This window comes from Chrysemys picta, chromosome 13, assembly GCF_011386835.1.
Source record: "Chrysemys picta bellii isolate R12L10 chromosome 13, ASM1138683v2, whole genome shotgun sequence".
NCBI lineage: Eukaryota > Metazoa > Chordata > Testudines > Emydidae > Chrysemys > Chrysemys picta.
In genome coordinates this window covers 23580070-23604930 of record NC_088803.1, presented here as the reverse complement: position 1 = coordinate 23604930, position 24861 = coordinate 23580070, and the positions used below count along the sequence as shown (strand labels likewise).

The 24861-nt window shown below is 43.3% G+C and overlaps 1 protein-coding gene across 18 annotated transcripts in view; it reads left to right on the top strand.

Annotated features, from left to right (window-relative positions):
- RBM39 (RNA binding motif protein 39) overlaps positions 1–24476 on the top strand; it is a 49440-nt gene extending 24964 nt beyond the window's left edge. For 16 of the 18 annotated variants that reach the window (XM_005310764.5, XM_005310765.5, XM_065565628.1 and 13 more), the window contains 10 exons: positions 5–157; positions 940–1077; positions 4119–4184; positions 5398–5602; positions 5762–5839; positions 9204–9236; positions 11159–11234; positions 11372–11477; positions 23307–23385; positions 23465–24476. In XM_005310764.5, coding sequence (XP_005310821.1) covers positions 5–157; positions 940–1077; positions 4119–4184; positions 5398–5602; positions 5762–5839; positions 9204–9236; positions 11159–11234; positions 11372–11477; positions 23307–23385; positions 23465–23565 — 1035 coding nt within the window. In that variant the 3' untranslated portion in view covers positions 23566–24476. Of the gene's footprint in view, positions 1–4; positions 158–939; positions 1078–4118; positions 4185–5397; positions 5603–5761; positions 5840–9203; positions 9359–11158; positions 11235–11371; positions 11478–23306; positions 23386–23464 lie in introns of all 18 variants that reach the window. The other 2 variants (XR_010592222.1, XR_006175550.2) reach the window with 1 other exon arrangement.
- Positions 24477–24861: the final 385 nt, after the last annotated feature.

Below are 24861 nucleotides of genomic sequence, written 5' to 3'. Positions count from 1 at the left end.
GTAGGTTCGTGATGTGCGGATGATCTCTGATAGAAATTCAAGACGTTCCAAGGGAATTGCTTATGTAGAATTTGTTGATGTTAGTTCAGTGCCTCTGGCAATAGGACTAACTGGACAGCGTGTTCTGGGAGTACCAATCATAGTACAAGCATCGCAAGTAAGTTGTGGTTGGTTGAATACTAGTCATAGAATTATGTAACATTTATACTGCAGCATATGCTGCTTGACCAAGAAGTAATATACACATCCTTGAAGCACCATTGATTTCAGTGAGACTTACTTAATTTGCAGAGATACACATATTCCATTTCAAAATTGATTTCTCCATATTTATGCAGAAGTTGTACTAATATTGTTACCGTTAATTATGTTGAGGGATAACACAAATCACACAAAGGCCAGAGAATTCAGAGGGATGGCTGAACGCCATTCTTGTTTCACCTGTTTTATGATTGAGTAGCTGAAAATTGAGTTACAATTGAAACATTTCTGTAACCTTAACTGAAGTGGTTGCTTCAGTTTTAATAAATATTGCCAGGTACAGAAAACTGAGTCTAAATAAAACTAGACAAATCAATACAGAATGAAATGTAGAGGGTAGATGAGGGAATTAAGGCTAAGAAGGGGAATGTTAACTGACTTATACAATAGTATGTATCCTATATGTAGAAGTCATGCATATTTAACAAGCAAACTGCATTCTGTTCACTAGAGAAACCAGTAATCTACATCAATTCATTCATTCCATTTGAAGCATATTTCTAGTTGCATAATTCTAATCAAGAGCATGGACTTTTCATAGCATTTAAGTTATTAAACGCTGCATTCAAGCCATTTTTACTGGGAGTTATAGAGCTTGTACTTTTTAGTGAGTTTACTAAGTTTAGTAGATTTTTTTACTTAGGCTCTTACAGACAATGGAAATTTTGTTTTCCCTAGGCAGAGAAAAACAGAGCAGCAGCAATGGCCAATAACCTACAGAAAGGCAGTGCTGGGCCCATGAGATTGTATGTAGGGTCATTACACTTCAACATAACTGAAGATATGCTTCGTGGGATCTTTGAACCATTTGGTCGGGTGAGTTCTTATTGATGGCAGAGGTGTTATGAAGTGCACGTTGCGATTACTCTTATTTTAGATCCTGTTTCCTATAATAAATGCAAAGGACTGAAAGGGCATCCTGATTGAATATAAATTCCACATCTACAAAAATTATTTTCTCTTCCTGTTCTCATATGTATGTGGGTGTTTATGAATCCAGTAGGGGTTAAATATTCTGATTACATCTGAAATCAAATAAGGGATTTTGTATTAAAATAAAGATATTTTCAATAATACTCAACCATTTTTATTGAACAGGTAGGTGTGATGTGGAGAGCTGAGAATTCAGGGACTAACCTGTCAAGCTAAGATTAGGTGACACATTTTAATGTTTAAGGAATTCTGTGTGCTTAAAAACTAGCTATGGTTTATCAGATCTTATTATTGCCTCCCCTTTTGAGGCAAATGTTTTCCTTTGTGACCTTTTGGATCATGAGGTTGAGGAGGTAATCAGGAAGATCCTTTGAGCTGTGGAATCTCAAATTGTTGCAACAATCTATCTCCTGTACATACCAGACAAACCATTCAGTAGCTCACGAATATCCAGTCAGCCACCTACTCCAGAGTTTCTAAAAGCTGTATATATAAATTTCTTCTGATGCTTTCTGTGTTGCAGCTAACAGCTTGAATGATGTAGTCTTGGGCTCCATTTGTATCCTTCATCCTGGCCCCAAGAGTCGCGTGTTCTCCCCTAAAAGAAAAAGATACAACTTTTCACTACGTAAACCTCCAGTAAGATACATGTCCAACAAAATCAAATACCAGCAGAAGTCATACTAAGCCCAAGTTTTATCTCAACCAGAGAATCTTATTTGTGACCAACAGTCTATGATCCTCCCGCTTCCCCCCCCCCCCTCCCCATTTCAGGCATCTGTCTGGGTAACCCTGGATGGCTTTTTGCCGCTTTCCTCTCCCTCCTTAAACCCTCTTCTCCACTTCCTGCTCCTTTCTACCACTCTGCTCTAGATCTTGCTGACTTCTTCCAAAAGAAAATTTTAGAAATCTGATGGGACCTCCTCTCACTTCCATTTACTTCTTCTGCCTTTTCTGAGATCTCCTCCGGTTACCGCTTCCAGCTCTCATCCTGTCTCCTGATCTTCCTTGCCACCATTTTCATCCCTACTCTCACCTTTCTCCTCTGATCCTTCCTCTTGTAGTACAAACATGCTTTAGTCTCTCCCACCATAAACTCACCTTTGATCACATGTGTCTCGCCAGCTATCAGACAGTCTTCCTTTTATGTGATCCTAAAACAGACCTTGGCAGAAATTCCAAGGGAGGTGTAATAAATGAGACTTCACACTTTTTTGAATTAACTGTTTCAAATTGAACATATCTCGTCAGAGTAGTTTTTGTAATAGCAACCCTTATAACAAAATAACCCTTTCTAGGAAAGGTTCTTGCTAATGCGGAGTAAATAAAATTTAAACACATTATTGAAATTAACAAGTAGAATTTGAAATTATGGGTACTCTGGGCAAAAAAAGTCTTATTTTCATAGCATACTAGTTCATAACCATACCTTTATAGTTAAACTCCTTGTAATGTACGAATATGGACTAAATCTTTGGTTAACACTAAGCTAACTATGCATGGAATATATAATGAAACTGTTAAAATGTGTCCCTTTGTACACACAAATTAAAGTTACAGATGGGTATGTGTATAAGGATTCTTAGAGATGTCTGCAGTAATCTAGTACAGTCTGAGTACTGTATTTTTTTTAAAAAAGACCAAATGAATGTAATTTGCAACCTACTTCCATCTCTGCGTATCTGGCTTCTCAAAAATCATTTTTGTGTACTGCCTGTATTTATTACTTGGTGGGACACTTTACCCCTTAACTTCTGTCATATCTGGTCAGATGCCTATTAAATAAAATCTGAGTACATATATTCCTTTAAGTTACAGCCATGCTAAAAGAATATCCTTCAGAGAACTGCAAGAAATTGTTAATTGTGTTTGAATCCATGCTGTTTTATCCCGATCAAGCTTTGGTAAGAGGAATAGTATAGGCCAGGAGGGATAGGGTTGAAGTCTTCAAGAAAGACTTAAGAAAATGGAATGTAGATTTAGATATGGTTTTTAAAATAATCTCCTTTATACTTTCTTCTCCCTCCCCACGCCCCCTTACGTATGCATAACCATCTAATACTTTATGGTTGCAGATTTTTTTCCCCCCCAAAATTCAGTAACTTGTGAAATTCTGTTCACTGCCCAAAATAGCAGCAGGCAAAGATATAAGACTTCCAATGTTTATACCTCTTTTTTTAGTTGGCTCTGACTAGACTCTCACATGATTTTATAATTTGATACATTGTACAAAATTGTAATTGCTTGTATCTGAGTTGATGTAACAATCAGCAATTGATGATGGCTGTGCTATCATAGTATGTGCTAAGACAGTGGTTCTCAAACTTTTGTAGTGGTGATCCCTTTCACACAGCAAACCTCAGAGGGCGACCCTTCCTCCTCCCCCCCCCTTAGAAATTAAAAACACTTTTTAAAATATTTAACACTATTATAAATGCTGGAGGTGAAGTGGGGTTTCGGGTGGAGGCTGACAGCTTGCGACCGCCTGAGGGGTCACGACCCCCAGTTTGAGAACCCCTGTGCTAAGAGGTCACATCTGAGTGGAAGTCATTGGCTGGCTGAGGAGCCTAAAATAATCCATAAAGAATAAATTGAACATACCTGACTGAGGCTGTTTGGTGCACTCAACAGAGGACCCTGCATGTCTCACTTTTAAGTAAATTGCAAGTTACCTTTATGCTAATATAGACACTTTTTTACTCAAAAAAGGCACAGCTGGTAAAACTTCCAGCAACAGTTTTTAAGCTCCATTATGTACCATGTGTTTATTCCAGCTGTTTTATGTTCTTGTATTGTTTGATATCTTGCGATGTATTCAAAAAAACTTGCGTGGGAGAAGGCTAAATTGAACTGCTCATTTGTCTTTATGGGATGCAATGTGTGATCATCTGTTTTTTTTTTTTTTTTTTTTTTCATTTTTTTAGATTGAAAGCATTCAGCTGATGATGGATAGTGAAACTGGACGCTCCAAAGGATATGGATTTATTACGGTAAGATTTTGACTTGTAATAAGTTAGCAGAGTTGTGGGTTAGGTCGATTAACCCAAAATCCAACTGATTGAACATGGGTATTTCAGAGCCCGGGCAGAAACAAACTCAGAGTCAGGGGTTTAAACTGAGATTAGAAGACTTCAAATGGCTTCTATGTGATTTAAACAAAAAAGAGCTTTGTGTAACCAGATTGCTTTTCTCCAACGACGAGCTAGCTCTTTGTGTTGCAGCTCCTTAAAGCTTTTTTACAGCAACACAGATGACTCTGTATATTAGAAATACTTTATTCACTTTAGACCATCCCAACACTTGGGGCATGCAGCTATGTCTCTTTAGTCTGCCTGCCAATCCTGGATTGGTGGTCTCTGTGGCGATCACAGATGAATAATTAAAACAAAAAAACCTCACACATGACCAGTATTACCGAATACCCCAGTAAGCTATATCACCACCCCTTCAAGGAAAAGCTTGAGTGGAAATAGGCCATGCGCAAAGTCCCGAAGGTCATCAGACTTGGGTTTTGTCGGAAGAGTCAAATGGCAGAGGCTAGGGCTTTTGGAGGAGAGCAGCTTCTAGCCAGGCCCAGATGTTCAAAACTGGGAACTAGGATCCAGTGTTTAAAATGACACAGTAATATATAGTGGAAGGAAGAACTCTCAGCTGTTAGCCACGTTTATGGATTATTGTTCATGGAAACAAACGGGGGGAATCACCACAACTGTATAACTATTATATGTGCATGCTGTGGCTAACACCTGACTAAGTAGACATGCAGCTGCATGCTGCACTGTCTGAAGCTTTGATTGGCCCATAACTACATGTAAAGCATGCTACAGTAATTGAGATCACAAGACAAGGGCAAGACCCAAGAAAAATGACTTCATCATAGTCCTGAAACAGCTCACTGGAGGAAAGCTGAAGCTATGGCCTTGATTTATGTTGGAATTTTTAATGTGTTCTAGGCATCTATTCCACAAAAGATGAGCATTAAAAAATTGAATAGATATGCAGAAGAAAATATCCAGAGCTGAATATTCTACTGTTTAGTAATTAACAGGGTTTGCTGTGCTTCCTGACCTCTGTCCAACAAAAAACCCATAAATTGCTTCTTTAAAGTTAAAGGCATCTCGGATATATATTCTTACAAATAATACGTTTGATAGAAAGTACCTTGTGTACTTTGCTATACACTGACCATGTATAATTCTACAGTTCTCAGATTCAGAGTGTGCCAAAAAAGCCTTGGAACAACTAAATGGATTTGAGCTAGCTGGCAGGCCAATGAAAGTAGGTCATGTAACAGAACGCACTGATGCTTCCAGTGCTAGTTCATTTTTGGACAGTGATGAACTGGAAAGGACTGGAATTGACTTGGGAACAACTGGTCGTCTACAGTTGATGGCAAGACTTGCAGAGGGTAAGTGTGGTAATATAGATTATGTGTAAAAATATTGGAGTTAACTTAGTAGGAAGTATTTCACTTCCTTTAATGTTTGAGAACGCTAAGATTTCTTAAGCTTTCTATTCCTAGACCACTTACCAAGTGAAGAACTCAGACTAGTACTTTCTGTTACAGGTACTGGTTTGCAGATTCCCCCAGCTGCACAACAGGCTCTGCAGATGAGTGGATCTTTAGCATTTGGTGCTGTGGCAGGTAAGAATTTGATAATCCATTTATTTTGGCATGTTATTTTTAGCATGCTTATAGCTTATGGGGAGGTGAAAATATTTTATATCTTGTGACTTAACATTTGAACTGTAGTAGTTCACAGCAGGGCTCCCAGTCATGTTGAATGATTGAACTCTGCAAATCTACAAGCAAACAAACATAAATAAGAATGACGTATCACAAAGTATTCTTCATTTATTTTGACATGTGGTTCAAATTGCGCTGTGTTTTGCAAATATACTGTAATACGTTTACTAGTGCATTGTACAGATTAGATCAGTGGTTCTCCAAGCCGGTCCGCTTGTTCAGGGAAAGCCCCTGGCAGGCCGGGCTGGTTTGTTTACCTGCTGCGTCCGCAGGTTTGGCCAATCGCGGCTCCCACTGGCCGCGGTTCGCTGCTCCAGGCCAATGGGGGCTGCGGGAAAGGTGGCCAGCACATCCCTCGGCCCGCACCGCTTCCTGCAGCCCCCATTGGCCTGGAGTGGCGAACCGTGGCCAGTGGGAGCCACGATTGGCCGAATCTGCGGACGTGGCAGGTAAGCAAACCGGCCCGCCCCGCCAGGGGCTTTCCCTGAACAAGCAGCGGCCCTAGTTTGAGAACCAATGGATTAGATAATTCTTAACAATCTGAGTCCTCACTGCTTCTCTCCGATACAAAATTCCTGAGAGGAGTGGAGAAACAACTTTTTTTGTGCTGTTAGGCACTGATCAGTAGTATCCTATTAATGTGGAATTACCAGAGTAATGCTTTGACATTTCCTGTTCATGGATGTCAGTTGCAGGGTTTAAAGTCAACGAGTCCCAAACTGAGCTATTGATCTCTCTCATGGTGTACAATCATACCATTGTGCCACCTTCTCAAGTCTGTAACCTGGATGTCTTCGACTGACCTCTGGGTTTGCACATGCAGGTCGTGACTAAATCTAGTTTCTTGTGTATTACGCGTCAAAGATCCAACCTTCTCCATTTGTGCATGTAAATCTCTCAACCACATGCTTCTTTCCTATGTCTTGACATTTGCAACCTCCTCTTGTCTAGCATTGACTACTACAACTTTACCTTTGAAAAATCCATGCAAAACGTTGCTAAGGTCATCTTTCTGACTCATTGCTCTGGCCACATCAGCTTTCTTCAGGACCCTCCACTGTCTTCACCTTTCAACTCCACATTATACACACACTTTTCTTTATCTTTAAGACAATTAAAGTGTATTCTGTGTATTCACAACTTAGTTTTGCCCTACCTAACTGATCTAGCAACTTACAGCAGTGGTGACATCTGCCTTTATTTCATCTACATTCCTGCCTTTTACCATCCAGTGAGTTTCTCCATCAAACATCTCGGTGCTTTTTCCCAAATAGCTCCTTATGCATGGGGAAGACTCCCAGATAAGAGCTACTACTATATCACCCTTCAACTCTGTCCTCCTCAAGACGCACTTTGGCTGTGATACCTAGAAAACCCTGGCTGCTGATCGTGGCTAAACAGATGAGGAACTGTGACTGTCCATTTCCCTTACTTTTTCTATTCTCTTACTCTTATCTCCATTCCAGTTTTTTCCCCATCCAATCTGTCACCATTAAAATAGTTATATTAAAAAAGCAAAAAACATAACAATTGCCATGTTCACTTACTTGCACAATACTCTATCCCTCAATCCTTTGTCTGTTTGTGTCCTTTGGATGGTCTCCTAAGTGGGGTGTGTACAGCTTCCAGCACCAATGAGGACCTAATCTTCATTGGGGCTTTGGGCAAGTAACTGGTTTGTGATGCAGGGGACATTGTGAAGGGATGCAAGTGCAGTGAGAAGCTGTGCGAGGGATCACAAAGGGATTGGGACTTTGCAGTGGACACTAGGACATGGGAAGGAATAGTACAGATCAGTCCTGATAGTTGTCATGTGAATATCTTCACTGATCTATATTTATTTAGAAACCTGGGAATTTCTTGGTTTTTTTTTTTTTTTTTTTACTTTATCCGTTGCGTTTCCAATGAATGAAATCTCTAAAACTCAGGTAAAGCAGCCTTCATTCACACAAGTGTCATAACTACACACTTGGATGCCTCACCTCTTAAAACCTCTTTACACTTTCAACGTAAAGCCAGCTACAATACACACGCATCCTCAAAACTACTCAGTCTAACTCTAATACATTTTTTGTACATAAAAATGAGACTAATTCGTATATGGACCTATAGTGAATATCTGTATTGATGAGGGCAGAGTATAGAGGAAATGAGTGCACTGTCTGGTTATAGGTTGGAAGAGCAAATTAATCCAGAAAATGCTAGTCATAAATCATTCTCCTAGACCACTGAGAGTTCTGGTCACCTATTCCCAAACACCTATCACAATAGCCCAGTTTCAGATACTGGACATAAATAATTAGAGGTGTACAAAAACTGTCCCATGAGGAGATAGTGTCTGACTAGTCAACAGAATAAAACAAAATCTGAGATTTCATGCACCCTTCTCTGAAATGTGCATTCTCATGCATTTAAAGTCTGACAATTCCCTGTGTGTGTGTGTGGTGTGAATTAATGGAAGATCTGGGCACGAGGAAGAAAGCTGGAAGTTACATTTACATCACTTGCAGCCCACAGTTTACCATTCCTACTGATTTAAAGAGGCGTACTTTTAACATCAAATTTAATCCTGGCAATGACATTGCGCTCCTTAGTGATGCTTAAAGTCACGTTATCTCTGCCTCATTTCCCCTATTTGTAAAATGGATAACTACGCCTTAATGCTTACTTAGATATTTTCAAACTATTTTGAACTTGGAAAGCACTAAAGTAATATTTCAGCATTGACTTCTGTTACAGGAAAAGGTTGCTAGCTGAAACTTCTGTTTGTATTTTTTTAAATGAAAATCGATAACCTCTATTGTTAAATTACATTGAAGATTTCAGCTAATGAAGATAAAACTATTAATACAGAAATAGTTTATATATAATGTTTGTTAAAACTGCTCTCTACTACTTTGGTGGCCAAATTGTACTTTATCAAGAGGATAAGTAGAACAGATTATTGTAAAGCAAGAGTGTGGACCAAAGAGAGAAGTTTCATGTTCGTCTTCCTCTCCATTAATTGAATACTACTTCTCTGGAGAATATTTATCTAAGTAGTTATAGGCCCTCCCAATCATTAATATCTGAGCACCTCCCGTGTGATAAATTAGAAGGAACGAAGCTACCTTTTTCTCCTATCTGAAGAATGATAAAGAAGGAGAGTGGGTGTGTTGTGTATCTGCATGAAGATCTTGTCCAACCTAGATTTAGGTGGGCAGTTAAGATCTAGTATTTAGTGTTCTTTTATTTAATTTTCTATACATTCTTTTTTCTTTAGATTTGCAAACCAGACTTACCCAGCAGAATGAAGGTACGGTTGGATTTAACATGAACTGTTGGCAAATGGGTTTGCAAGTGTGGGTTCTTTGCACCAGAAGTACTTTACATCTGTGTAGAAAGTTCTTCCAGCACCCCAGAAATGCTGTTTTATTGGTATCTATACGGCCTTTAGAAAGCTAACACTTAACCCTAGTATTCCTGACACTCCCTAAATCTTGCACTATTAAGAGAGACAACTCTTGTTAAACTGTATTTAATTATTTTTTTTTTTCTAGCTATATATCTTAGAGGGAGGGGTTAACTAAGGGAACTGGGAGTTAGGATTCCTGGGTTCTATTCCCAGATTAGTCATGAATGTATTATGTCTTTGGGCAAGTCACAAAACCCCACTATTTATCTGAAAATTTCTACAGACCTAGAAAGGGAGTTGTGCCTCAGAATGATAACCTGAACTCTTTATTCCTTTTTATGTTGAATAAAATGTAAATTTCAATTAACTTAAAATAGCAACTTACAATGGGGCAATTATTTAATTGGCTATTATAAGTCAGCCATACTGAAAGTCTACTGATCGCTCGGTTTTATTCAAGCTGTGACATAACCATTCCTAGCACAGTACTGTAACATTCAGTAACTTACAGGTAAAATGTCAATATCCTCCCTTTTCACTATTCAGAAAAGCTTCCAAACTGCTATTTAACCCTGTCTAGCCTACTGCAAACTTTGTATTTTTGCTACAGTATAACTAGTTAAATATATTAATGAATTTTCAGAGTATGTTATTGCCTGTCCATGGTTCCATTATCACCATAAGTGTGAATGGTGCTGTTGTCTCTATATGGAGCTGCCATTTGGTTTAGACATTAGACTGTCTCTTCTACTTAAAATTGAGCTGCAGGGTGTGCAGTTCCCTGTTGGAATGCTTGGGACGGGCAAAGCTTTTCAAAGATATAAGGTTACTTCTGTTTTTGTTTAAATTGGTTAATATAATCATGAATAACTGAATTTAGGCATAGTTTTAATAGTTCTAAACTGCACTGGTTTTTAAGTGGGACAGTTCTGAGATTCTGTCTTTCGCATGCATTCCAGTGGCACACTGCATTTTCTGTGTTCTAACATGCATCAAATGTCAGTGAATTCCAGTTTGTTTTTAGACAGACCCAATCAGGTTAAAAAAAAATCTTACTGCTGTCTAAGCTTTTACTTGCTGTTTCCTATAATACCTCAGAGGGGGAGATTCATTAAATATAGGAAAATGCTTGATTGAAACAAGAAATTATCTGGGAAGGCTTGAAAGTATAGTACAAGAATCTACTTTTAACTCCGGTTTTGAAATTGATTGGTTTCAAGTTAACTGCATCTCCTTCAGACACTTTGTTTTGATTTCTTGTAAGTTGCTGGAGTAATTACAATTATTCAGAAGTGTTGGTCTTCTAGTTAAAGCACAAGGCTGGGAGTAGGTATGTCTGGGTTCCAAGTTTATCTAGGTACGTTAATCAGAGTGGCTCCCAAGAATTATTTTAACAAATCTCTTACCATCAGGTAAGAGTGAGTAAGTTTTTGGTTTTGTGGGGGCAATTTATCAAGAACTGTGGTTCTGAACACAGTGAATTCTATTTCCAGTTCTGCCATAGATTTCTTGTCTAATCTTAGGCATGTAACTTCACTTCTCTATGCTTTTGATTTCTGCACCTGATTAAAAATATTAATGTTGTAACTGAATATGATAAAAACAGGTTGGACAAACATCTGTCAGGGATGCTCTATGTTTAGTTGGCCCTGCCAAAGTGCAGGGGACTGGACTGGACTTGGTGACTTTTTGAGGTCCCTTCCAGTCCTGTGGTTCTATGACTTTGAAGTACAGACAGAAAAAGCCTTACTTATAAATTTAATTTTATGTAAAAGACTTTTTTCTTCCATGACAGAAAAACTTGTCGCTTTCTCTTTAAATAGTTCTGGCTGCAGCTGCTTCTGTACAACCACTTGCAACACAGTGCTTCCAGCTTTCCAATATGTTTAACCCTCAAACGTAAGTTACCTGCTGTCTATTTCCATTTATTACACATTTGTTTCTGACTTTAGTGGGATTAGTGTGAACATTAGTTTTTTATAGGTGTGATCTTGTTTTTGTTCAAAGTTCTCACGTTTGAATTTTTCCTTTTGCAGTGAAGAAGAAGCTGGCTGGGATACAGAAATTAAGGATGATGTTATTGAGGAATGTAACAAACATGGAGGAGTTATCCACATTTATGTAGACAAAAATTCAGCTCAGGTACGTCCTGTGAGGGGTACTAAAGAAATTTTAGAACCTCTTTCCAAGTTGTCACTGTCAGAGCTGTTTTGCAAGTGTTAGAATTGTGTTGATGTGAATAGAAATGTCTTAATTTAAAAAAAAAAATCTTCTAAATTGCTGAATGCAGTTGAGCAAGAGTCACTCCAGCAGTTATTTTAATTATCTACTTTTGTAAGTCGATGGGCAATTTTCTATAGTTACAAGACTTCTCACTCAGAATTTACCATGTTCTTGTGGATCTACAAAACAGTCAAATTAAAATATTGCAGAAATGTATATTTGGGCTGTAATGAGAACCCCTCTACCGGGTAGCTTTAGTTTGTTTCAGACTGGTGATATTTATTGAGAGTTCATTGAATAGCATACTCCAGTCTGTAATCTACCTGAAAAATACACTAACACCACGGTGTAAAATTCTTTAGCAATACAGAAACTGTTGTCTCCTTTGTGGACTGTGGGATGGCCCAGTGTGTCCCTGGCTGGTAAACCATTGGGGATGATGTGCCTTCTGTATGGAAACAGTGGGCTAATGCCTTCTCCCTGGGGCAGGAAGTTCTCTCTACATAAGTGCTGTGGGGTTCATTTGTTGCTTGAAAAACCCTTCCCTTGATATGGGGATGTTGGCTGACTAGTTAACTAATCTCTCCTCCTTTTAGGAGGAGGAGAAACGTTATTGAAGATAGTGACTGGACAGCTCCAAGCATAACCTAAAATCTAGTTGGATTCTAACAACGTAATTTAAAGCTGAACTGAATTATGTCAGTGAAACAGCCTGGGTTAATGTAGCTGATATTAGTGCAGTACACTCCATAATTTTTGTACCCTTATATGCCAGTGAGGCTGCTGTCAGGTAGGGTGAGGGGAAGTCTACTCAGATGTTACTGGATAACTTTGGAGGAGGGGGTTTAAAAGGCAGTAGTTTGCACTTTATCCCCAAACACAACAACTTTATCAATGATTGTTTCAGTAGAGTCGAGGAAAAGCTCTTGGCAGATAAGGGGAAACAAAATTCTGCAGCCTCAAAAAAAAAAAAAAAAAAATAGTTTGGAGATATAAAGTAAGAAAGTTGGATCCTGCAACCAATTTGTTGTTAATTACTCACCTCACCAGATTTATACTTCCTACCAAATCTTACTATTACCTGTTCATGGGATCTATTTCATGTGTGTGTTGCTACCATGAACTCCAGAATGCCTTGGAATTTGGGATAGAACCTCACCCTTACCATGGAATTGCATTCCAGAATTCAAACTATCACCTTCAAAAAAAACCTGCCCTTACCACTGTGAAGAAGAATATTCCAAAGTGAACAGAATGTGAACTGATGCAGTGGGGTCTGCCTGACTTTGCAGACAGCTTAAAACAAAGACTTTTAGGGAAATGTGAACTGAGTATTCATCACAGGTTCCTGTTCTTGCGGATATTACTGCACAGATCACAAGCTAGAACCCTCTGAGAAAGGCCACCCTTAGGAGGACCCTCTTCCCCCATTGCCTCAAGCTATGTGAGACTGTGTAAAGGGATGTGGACACCTGCATCTTACTTCCAGTTGCTGAAACAGAAAGTGGGAATAAAAAATAAAATTCCTTTGCTTTTTGACATCTTAATTTGAAAAGCTTTTACCATTTAGTTTAGTCACTAATTTAGTTTACTTAATGGTGTGGGATTCAAAGATTGTCCTGTTTCAGATCCTCCATGGCCCATGCTTGAATTATTTGGGTGAAGGTAGTCAGCTGGGCTTCTTTTTTTCTCCCTGTTTGGGATTCAAGCTCTGAGAAAAAAGCATGAGTTTAGATTCCATTCCGTCCTGATGGTGGAAGCCCTGTAAACTTCCAAAATGGGTCTGGAGTCTGGCCCAATTCCGTAGCCTCACTTGCAAACTTTCAGATGTAAGGAAGATGGAATACAGTGTTGAGAAGGCCTTGATAGCTTGGGCCAAATACAGTCTCGGATTTGATTCTGAGGCACTCTTCCTCTATACTGAGAGGGGAAAAAAGAAAATAGCACCATAGTTCCCCAGGACCTCTTGCCTCCCAGACCAGAGATAGCAACATTCCATCCTCCGGTTCCAAGATTGCAAACTCCGCAATGCCAAGAAGAAAGCATTGTGGCCAGCACAGAGGGAAATCAGCACATAGGTGGTTATCCCACGTGCTGAAGCCCAAGTTGATATGTAGCTCACGCTCCCCAGCACATGGGATAACCACCTATGTGCTCATTTGTCTTGGTTCTGGCACATGAGGGTATCGAATTGAGGCTGTTCTATCTTTGTGCCAGCCTATATGCAACACCCCAGGGTCAAGACTCAATCCAATCCCCTCATGCTCCACAGCAGGCACTAAGTAGTCCCATTCCCAAACTACTGGTCTTTGATGGCAGTGTTGCAAATGAGTCCTCTGTCTTGCCACGGGTAATCTACATATGCCCAAAGTCATAGCCCTTCCCGTCTCAGTCAGTAACAGAACTAAAACATGTGGTTCCACTGGTACCGCAGGTTAACATTTGGCATTCTTTGTGCTGACTTTCCACGTAGTTGGAGTGAGTCATTCTGAAGTGCTTGGGATCCCATCTGCTATAATTAAGGCTGCGAGTCTGTCACGGAAGTCATGGATTTCATGACTTTCTGTGACTTCTGCAGCGGCTGTTGTGGCTGGCCTGGGGGCTGCCTGAGCAGCTTGGGCAGCCCTCAGGCCAGCTGCACCGACTGCTGCTGTGGCAGTCTTGGGCCACTGCACCCCTCCCCCACCACCAGCAGCAGGAGTTTGGGTGCAGGAGGGGGCTCAGTGCTGAGGCAGCGGGTTGGTGTGTGGGAGGGGTGAGGACTCTGGGCGGTGCTTACCTAGGTGGAGGCCTGGCCAGGTGGTTCTGCATGTTCCTTTCGCATGCAGGCACCACCCCCACAACTCCCATTGGCTGCAGTTCCCGGACAATGGGAGCTGTGGAGCAGGCGTTTGGGGCGGGGGCAGTGCGCGGAGCCCCTCTGCCTGCACCTCTGCCTAGGGCCCACAGGGACATACCGGCTGCTTCCGAGAGCCAGGTAGGGAGCCTGCAAGCCCTGCCTACCCCCCAGCAGCAGTGGGGGTGCTGGGCCACACGCTGCTCTCACCCATGGTGCCCCCCAGAGCACCCTTCCCTCCACAAGTTTTAGTAAGGGGTATATAGTACAAGTCATGGGCCACGAATTTTTGTTTACAGCCTGTGACCTGTCCATGTCTTTTACTAAAAATACCCGGGATTAAAATGTAGACTTAGTTATAATCCAAACCTGACAATCAAGTCAGAATCTCCGTGAAGTTTCACGTGGCCTGGCAACTTCCTTGGCAAGACTAAAATGCCTTCCTACGTGTGCTAGGAAAGGTAGTGCAAATACAGAGACAGGCTACACTACAGCCATACAATAATTTCACCTCACTGACCAGGTCACATAGTGGTCATGAAATTATGACATCTCTCTATTGTTGGATTATTACATGGCATTTCTGTGTCCATCGTGTTCCTCTTCTTGTTCTCTGCAGCACAACAGGACCAAATTCCATTATAGTGCTAATTTATTCTGTCACCGTGAAATACCCTTCATAACTGTCCTCGCTCAGCTACGGCACATAGATGAAAATACTCCAATGTAAAATCCATTGCTTATTTTTGAGGATGAGTTTTCCCTAGGTTCTCAAGATGGCCCAGCTCTTCTTCCCAAGTTTTGGCTCCTGTCATTGTCTAGCCCCACTCAGAATATTCTTTCCTGGCTTCTGGCCTTGGACTGCTGCATTGTTTTCCAGGCAGCCTAGTTTACCAGACTCTGTCTCTGATTCCTGTGGCTTGGCTCCAGTGCATTGTAATCAGATTAACTCCCTCATGTGGGGAAAGCTGGAAAGCAAGAAGCAGCTATAGGCAGATCATTAACCATTGGAACAAACTACCCAGGAAGATGGTGGATTCTCTGTCCTTTGAAATCTCCCTACGAAATATGCTCTAGTCCCACATGTGGTGGTTAGACTTGAATTACTAGATGAGATTCTCTGGCTTGTGTTATGCAGGTGGTCAGATTATCATAATAATCTCTTCTGGTGTTTAATATTTGCATTATGCGGTCAAGGAATAAACACGGCCTTGATTAGTCACTCAGATACTATGGTGAGGAGCATGGTATAAACATATGTAGCAGGAATGGGCAGCTTTAAATCCACTAAAACCCTTTGACAGGCCATACGTCTTTTTAAGAGGCTAATATTGCATAACAAATATTGCATTTGGTACAATACAGCATGTTAACCTACAATAAACCACGTATTAAGAGTGTAAAACTGAAATGTTCTTAAATATAACAGCCCCTTATAGCACTCTTAAATCCAAAAAGTTTAAACATAAATATTTCACTAACCTTTCTTCCAGTGTGTAGAAGAGTTGGGGTTTAATAAATGAAAATAATGGAAAATAAACTCTTAACATTTTTTTTTTCTCTGCTGCTCCCAGACTTTGCCTCCACTCTGTAGTAGTCACGGGCTCCACCATGAGAGGCAGAGCCCACATGCTGTGTCGCATGTGGGGAGGGATAGCTCAGTGGTTTGAGCATTGGCCTGCTAAACCCAGGGTTGTGAGTTCAATCCTTAAGGGGGCCATTTAGGGATCTGGGGCAAAAAAATCTGTCTGGGGATTGGTCCTGCTTTGAGCAGGGGGTTGGACTAGATGACCTCCTGAGGTCCCTTTCAACCCTGATATTCTATGATTCTATGCCACTCAAATTTGGCCCATCCATCCATCATGCCAGCAGTGAAGGCACTCTGCCATTAAGCCACCCAGCTCTGGTTATTAACTCTCTACTGGCAGAGCTGTGCCCAAGGCTGAGGGTGGAGGGAGATTGTCCACAATTTGGCTGTGGGAGCTGGGAGCCAATGGCAAGGCAGTAACCAGAGCTGGGTGTCATAGGGTGGTGACCTTCCCCTATGTGAATGACAGAGGTGGTTATGCCAATGAGTGTCATTGCATCTGAGCTTATGGGCTCCTGCCCTGTTCCCCATTGACACAGGCTCTGGTTTTGTCTCATGCCACCCAGCTCTGGTTTCGTCCTCCCATTGGCGGAGGTGTGCCCTGCTACTGCTGGGGTGGAGGTTTGGCCAGAAGCTGATTGGCTGTCAGCTCCCAAATAATCAGCTGATGGGAATGCAGTAACTGGAGCTGGGTGCAGGGGGGTAGAGTTGGAGTCTGTGTTAGGAAAGTGGAGCCAAGTAGAACAGTGTGAGGCATGAGCAGCTTCACTAAAACTGTGTCCTCAGTAACCAGCTCTTAAAACAAAATAATAATTCTGGGACTGCGACCCTGCCTATGGACAGGCCAAATAAAATGTTCTGGTAAGCTGGCTCCGGGCCCCAGGCCACAAGTTGATGACCTCAGCTATGTAGAATAGATTATATGGCAGCAGAAAACTGACTGGGATCCCTTATCTGTTTGTTTCCAGACTTTCCAGCACTGGGTTTTTTAAGTTGTATTTTTTTTTTTTAAGTATTGTACTTTTTTGGATATTAGCTGGACTAGTGTGTAATTTTAGAAGTAGAAAACTTCATCCATGGTTAATGCAAATAAGACTCTAGTCTACCCTATTCACCCCACCTCCAAAGCCTTCCTAGGACCCTTGCACTTCTCCCTAGTCTTTCCTCCCCATTTTTTGCGAGTCTAAAATTAGGCACCTACATCTGTGAGGAAGTACTTGTATTAGCAGCCTCACTTTTCGAGGCACTGAGCTCCCATGAAGCTCTGATGTGATTAGGAGCTGTGGGTGAAAATTCAACCATGTACTTACATAAGAACACTGTGGCCATATTGGGTCAGAGTAATGGTCCATCTAGCCCAGTATCCTGTCTTCTGACTGCAGCTGGTGCCAGATTTTTTTAGAGGGAATGAATAGAACAGGGCAATTACTGAGTGATCCATCCCCTGTTGTCCACGCCCAGCTTCTGGGAATCAGGTTTAGGGACACCCAGAGCGTAGGATTGTGTCCCTGACAATCTTAGGGATTGTTCACAATCCTCCGTGAACTTATTATTTTTTTAAACCAACAGAATATCTCCACAGGTTAACTTAAAGCATTATCCTTGAAATGTTGGCAGTAATTTGTAGAACTTAGTGATTATCCTGAAGGAGGGGTTGTTTGGCTCTTAAACGGTGTATTCCAAGAAGTAACTGAAAAGGGTTAGGCAACTTTTTAAAAAATTGAAGTAAAAAGCTTTATGCAAAGGCCACAGCTAGTGTATTGTTATATGCTACTTCCTGTTTTGAGTACTGCCTGGTCTCGATCCTTCTTTGGGAGTTACTGTATCTTCATGCTGAAGAAGTGTTTAGTCTGGTAGTGCATGTCTACAATGAACAGCATCCATTATTTTAGTTTTTATTTTGTGCTAGTTATGAATTAGCAATTAACATTCTTCTTTGAGTGTTTACTCATGTCAATTCCATTTTAGGTGTATGCGCACCCACGTGCACAGTTGTCGGAGACTTTTGCCTTAGCAGTATCCATAGGGTCGGCTGTGGCACTCTCTGGAGTGCATTGGTATATCAGGCGCCGCCGGCCCGGTTCCTTCTTACCGCTCATGCAGTTTTTCTCCTACTTGATCTCTGCACTATAGCTGTAAATAGTTTGTTTTTAATAGTTTAGTAAGTAAAGTGTTGTAGTTAGTTAGGAGTCCAGCGGGGACTTTGCCCCAGGCGGGGCGTGCCCAGGTCTCTGAATTTTAAGCCCTGCTCTGACCTGCACGGCAGCTGTTTGAAGTTCCATGGGGAATCCCACTTAAAAGAGAAGTGTCACATCTGTAAGAACTTTTGTCCCAGGACACAGAAAGAACGCAATATTCACTTGAGGGTCCTCTTCATGGAGGCCGATCTTGCACAGCCTTGAAGCCGGCACGGCCGGACGCAGCACCCAGTGCTTTGGCTTCGGCATGTAGCGCACCTCCATCATCTTCCAGGCACTCTTCGCCTTCGCCAGTGCCCAAGAAGAGGGACTTGACACTGAACAAGCCAGATCAAGGGGTGTTGGGCAAAGGACCCTGCTTGGCCCGCCCACCCACCCACATTGGAGCCTCCAGGGGGCTTTGCCCTGGCGAGTAGTACCCCCCTAAGGGACCTGCCACCGATTCCAGGGAGCAGTAGGGGACCAAGGCTGATGGCGCAGTCAATGCCCTCTCAGCTCCCGGTGCCCGGAGAACAACAAGCGCTCTCGCTGTTGCCACGTGTGATGATGGACCCGGCTAAGGCTCCCTACAAGGGCAGGCTTGCTGTGAGGGCCTCCCAGAAGGCAAGCGAGCGCCGTTGGTCTCTGGAGCTAAGGCAGAGCCCTGTGTTGCAACGCCATTGGTCTCCACGTAGGCCCAAGTCATCAGTTCGCTTCTATAGGTCACTGGCACCGCGTTCTTGGTCTCCGCCCTCATACTGGGACTCACCTAGAGAGAGAGACCGGTTATCTTAGAGTTGACCCTCACCAAGACCTTGGGGATGCTCCCCAACTTGGCGCTGCTCCCCTTACTCCCAACACTGGTTGGACCATTCCAGGCACCAGTCACCCGTGGTGGTAGTTAGCCGCCAGACCCCAGCCTTGACGGCCCCACCCTGGTCTCTGGAGGAAGAGGACTTCTCTGGCATGGAGAGAGAGTTCAGCCCCTCGCCTACACAGCATTGCGGCTGGGCTCCGGAAGGTGCATCTGCTGTGGTGATGCAGACCTGGCAGCAAGGCCAGTGGTCGACACAATGGCCCTATTGGAACCCCTTGGGCATATCCATTATGCCAATGCCCCAGTCCCGCCAGTCCTCTGTCTCCGCATCGGACAAACCACAGTCAGCACAAGTTCAGGATGCACCAGTGGGCGCTGCGGTGGAGGAACAGATGCCCACCCCGAGACCTCTTTTCCCAGCGGGGAAAGATGCCGCGGGCCCTCCTCCGGTAGTCCAGTCATCCTCCTCTCCAGACGCGGCGGGGCCTTCCTGGGCTAGCCCTCTGGATTACTTCAGAGAGCATCAAGTGCTGCTCTGCCAACTTGGGCCTTAAGGCGGAGGAAATGGTGGAGCAGTTATACATGTTGTTCAGTGTGCTCTCTGCGTCCACCCCTGCTTGTGTTGCACTCCTGGTGCATGAAGGGGTCCTGAATATTGCCAAGACCATCTGGCAAACCCCATCCTCCATCCCGCCCACTTCCAAGAGGGCGGAAAAGAAGTATTTTGTCCCCGCAAAGGGATTTTGAATACTTAAACACCCACCTGTGGTTGTTGGTTGTATCAGCAACCAACGAAAAGGACAACCAGGGGCCGGCCAGATCCACCCCCAAAAATGAGGCCAAGAAACTGGACCTTTTTGGATGCAAAATTTATTCCCATGGCCAGTCTCCAGTTCCAGGTGGCAAACTACCAGCCCTTTTGAGGCATTATAATTTTAACTTGTGGAACTCCCTCCTCAAGTTTAAGGACTTCATGTCCCAGAAGGCAGCCCAAGAGTTAGAGGCTCTGGTGGACTGTCCCAAGAGATGCAAGCCTCTATTCAGGACCTCCCGTTTATGGAGTTTGGGCTGTTCTCTGACCAAACGGACACAAGGCTGCGCGGTCTAAAGGACATTCGGGCCACTCCCGTCGCCAGGGCACTGGTAGCCTCAGCAGGGACCTGCAAGGAGAAGGGACACTGGTTTTAGTTGCTGCTACCCTTCATCCTCCCGCTCACCGGCACAGCCTGGCCCCGCAAGACACCACAGGGGCCAGAAGTGGTCGTTTTGAGGGAGCACCCAAGAGCGACGCACCAGTCAGCTCCCCAGATCTGCTGCCTTTACCTCAACCATCTCCGGCATTTCCGTTCAGCCTAGTCAGGGGTCACCTCGGATCGTTGGGTGTTAGACTTCGTGTCATCACTCTACACCCTCCAATTTTTGGCCACCCTTCCCTCCCCCCCCCCTTTCCCTGTCCCTCTTCAGGGACACTTCTCATGAGCAACTCCTCATTCAGGAGGTAAACAACCTACTGCAACTGGGGGCGGTGTAAGAGGTCCCTCAGGAACTGAGGGGGAAAGGGTTCTGCTCCCACTATTTCCTTAGCCCCCCCCTTTTGCCTTCTGGATATGTCCCATTCTGGATCTGCGATAGCTTAATACTTCAAGAAGTTGAAATTTCACATGGTATCCCTGGCCTCCATCATTTCCTCCCTAGATTTGGGAGACTGGTATACCACTCTTGATTTGAGGGACGCTTATTTCCATATCTCTATCTTCCCAGGACACAGGCGGTTCCTTTGCTTTGTGGTGGGCCAGCACCATTTCCAGTTTGCGGTGCTCCCTTTTGGCCTATCCTTGGCCCCGCGGGGCTTTACAAAATGCCTGGTCCCAGTAGCCGCTTACCTGACGTGCCAGGAGGTCCAGGTCTATCCTTACCTTGATGATTGGTTCATCAAGGGCAGATCACGGGATCACATGCAGAGCAGCCTCGGTCTGGTGCGAGCCACATGCCGCAACTTGGGCCTGTTAGTGAATTAAAGAAGTCAATCCTTGTACCAGTGCAATGGATAGAATTCATCGGGCGGTTCTCGACTCCACACGGGCAAGGGCATTCCTTCCGGAGTCCCACTTCCAAGCCATGTCAGATGTAATCTCCCATGTGAGGAGATATGTTCACCACTGCCCGTACCTGCCTAAGGTTGTTAGCTCATATGGCAGCCTGTACTTATGTGGTGTCCTGCCTGGCTCTAGCTGCGCTTGCTGCATGCGTGGTTGGCGTCGGTCTACATCCCCAACAGGCACGACCTGGACCTGGTAATCAAGGTGCTGGACCACGTTCGGGCATCTCTGGCGTGGAGGTTGGACCCTGCATCAGTCTTGTAGAGAGTTCCCTTCGCGGCCCCATCCCCATCATTGACTCTGGTGTCCAATGCCTTGGACCTAGGATGGGGAGCCCACCTGGGAGGGTTCAGTACACAAGGCTACTGGTCGGGGGGGGCCTACCGTTCCATCCACAAATGTCAGGGAGTTCAGGGTGGTTTGCCAGGCTTTTCGGTCCCAGTTGCAAGGCAAGGTGGTTCAAGTTCTGACTGACAATGTTTTATATCAACAAACAAGGCAGAGCCAGGTCGTCAGCCCTTTGCCAGGAAGCCCTCTGTGTGTAGCATGCCATTCATCTTATGAAGTGCACCTGAACCAGGAACTTTTTGGCAGATTGCCTCTGCAGAATCTTCTCATCTCGCCACGAGTGGTCTCTCCACCCCAATGTGGTCCATCAGATCTTCCAGAAGTGGAGGTCTCCCCAGGTGTGGACCTGTTTGCGACTTGCCAGAACAGGAAGTGCCACCTGTTCTGCTTGTTCCGGGGGATCAACAGGGACTCCCTGTCAGATGCCTTTCTACTCCTGTGGTCTGGGGCTCTGATGTATGCTTTCTCACCAGTGCTGCTACCCCACAAGGTCCTCATGAAGGTCAAGCAGGACAAGACCAAGGTTATCCGGATTGCCCCGGCTTGGCGTCACCAGTACTGGTTCAGCACACTTATGAACCTGTCGGTGTCATCCCCGATGACGCTGGCTGGATCTCATAAGTCTGAGGAGGAGCGTAGGTTGCACTCCCTGTACGTCAGGAGTACACTAGCCTTCTACATTGAAAGGACCAAACTGTCAGAACATAAGAATGGCCATACTAGGTCAGACCAAAGATCCATCTAGCCCAGTATCCTGTCTTCTGACGGTGGCCAATGCCAGGTGCCCCAGAGTGAATGAACAAGTAATCATCAAGTGATCCATTCCCTGTTGCTCATTCCCAGCTTCTGGCAAACAGAGGCTAGGGACACCATTCCCGCCCATTCTGGCTAATAGCCATTAATAGACCTATCCTCCATGAATGTATCTAGTTATTTTTAACCCTGTTATAGTTTTGGCCTTCACAACATCCTCTGGCAACGAGTTCCATAGGTTGACTGTGCGTTGTGTGAAGAAATACTTCCTTTTGTTTGTTTCAGTTTTGCAAGTTGACTCAGTTTGTCGTGGTGGCAGATAGGATGAGCGGTCGTCCGGTGTCCACCCAGAGAATTTCATCTTGGATCACTGCCTGCATCCATTTCTGCTATGATCAGGCGAAGGCGCCTCTGCCGGCAATTCACTGCTCACTCAAGTAGAGCTCAAGCCTAGTCAGCGGCCTTCCTGGCCCAAGTGCCCATTTAAGATATCTGCAGAGCTGCTACCTAGTCGTCCATTCACACATTCACATCTCACTACACGCTTACCCAACAAGCTCGAGACGATGCTGGCTTCAGTAGAGCAGTGCTGCAAGCCGCAAGACTGTGAACTCCAAGCCCACTTCCATGTATACTGCTTGAGTCACCTAGAATGGAATCGACATGAGCAAGCACTTGAAGAAGAAACGGTTACCCACCTTTTTCGTAACTGTTGTTCTTCGAGATGTTGCTCATGTCCATTCCATTCCCTGCCCTCCTGCCCTGCCCCTCTGTCAGAGTTGCCTGCAAGAAGGAATTGAGAGGGCGTACGGCTGCCGGCGCCTGATATACCAACGTGTGAATGCAGCACAGCTGACCCTATGGATACCGCTAAGGCAAAAGTGTCCGACAACTGTGCACGTGGGCGCACACCCACCTAGAATGGAATGCACATGAGCAATTCATCTCAAAGAACAGTGGGTAACTGTTTTTCCCAAGAATTAAGAATATCCCTGCTGACACGGATGTTGCTAGTTCTCCAATAGGTGTATAGGAGGTTCCTTCAAACATACATGGTGAAAAACCAATGTAATTGGGGGGGGAAGTTGTCATGCACCTCAGAGACTAACACTGTTTTTTTTTTATTTTAGGGCAATGTGTACGTCAAATGCCCTTCAATCGCTGCTGCCATTGCAGCTGTCAATGCATTGCATGGAAGGTGGTTTGCAGGTGAGTAAAGGCTGCTTAAAGACCTGAGTTCTCATTATGGACTCAAGACATTAAAAACATCTTTTTATCTTTTTATTAGGTAAAATGATTACAGCAGCATATGTACCTCTTCCAACATACCACAATCTTTTCCCTGATTCCATGACTGCAACCCAACTACTGGTTCCTGTTCGACGATGAAGATGGATTTCGTCAGTTTTGTATATAACTATTTTTTTGGAGGAAGATTGAGTTATCTTTTATTTAGATAAAACTAAAGGAAAGGGTTTAATGTCATTTTGTGTACACTTCCCGTTACCTTTAAAAAATAAAAACTGAGTAAGCAGGAATGCAGTGTGCTCATTCTCCCTAACTAGCATTCCCACTGTGTACAAAGCTGTTGACTTCTTGTTCTGCCTTGTAATTCTTGTACATTTACTAAGGTGTTCAGTAGGAACTGAGAAGTAGCGCATAGAAACGAATTTTCTGTAAAAGGCAGATGGGACATAATGACATTTTTAATGTTTCACAAGCCTTTCTTTTAATGCAGTAATTACATTTTACATTTCACTAAATATAGGTGCTCTGTTAAAGGTCAATATCTGATAGAATTTATGAAGGGATATATTTAGTGTTTTGTATAAATGGAAAATTCAAAAGGCTACTGAAGGATCTGGTTTTGGTCAGCTACTCAGCTTGTTTTATGCTGAACAGTTGATGAGAATGGGAGGATTCAAACGTTTTATTTCTTGATGGCAACTTTTGATTGATGTATCTGTAAAAGTTTCTTTGTAAATACTGTGTGAGGTGTGTCTAGGGTTCCAAACAAAACACTCTCTGCATTTCCAGAGACAAGTTGAATTGAATACAGGTAGTGTGCACAGTTTAATGATACTCAGCAAAGCCTAAGAATAAGTAGAAAATGCAGAAATATGTTTTGTCTGGTTGCATATAATCTTTGCTCTTTTTAAGCTCTGTGAGCTCTGAAATATATTTTTGGGTTACTTCAGTGTGTTTGACAAGACAGCTTGATATTTCTATCAAACAAATGACTTTCATATTGCAACAATCTTTGTAAGAACCACTCAAAAATAAAATTCTCTTAAAAAGGCCTCCAGAAGCTTTATTTTCCAGCTCAGTCTGATTTAGAGCTACAAGCAGCATAAATTGAAAGACTGGAGTGAGGATGGTGAGGTTCTCTTTCAAATGCTAGGAAATTAGCATTACTCTAAAAGTATTTTCTCCCTGGCTGTAAGTTGGCATGTCAACAACTGGTGTGTGTTAATTACGCAACAACCGTGTAGTTGTTGAGGTGTCAAGATTTCATAGACTTGAGCAAGGTCTGGGAGTCCAGCGCTCTTGCGCTCCTATCTCAGCTCTGCCACTGACACGGTGTGTGGATTTAGGCAAGTCGCTAATGTTTCTCTTCTCCAGGAGTAACTAGTTGTCGGGGTGCTGAGGATTGTTTATCAAGTACAGTGAAGAGCATGCTATAAG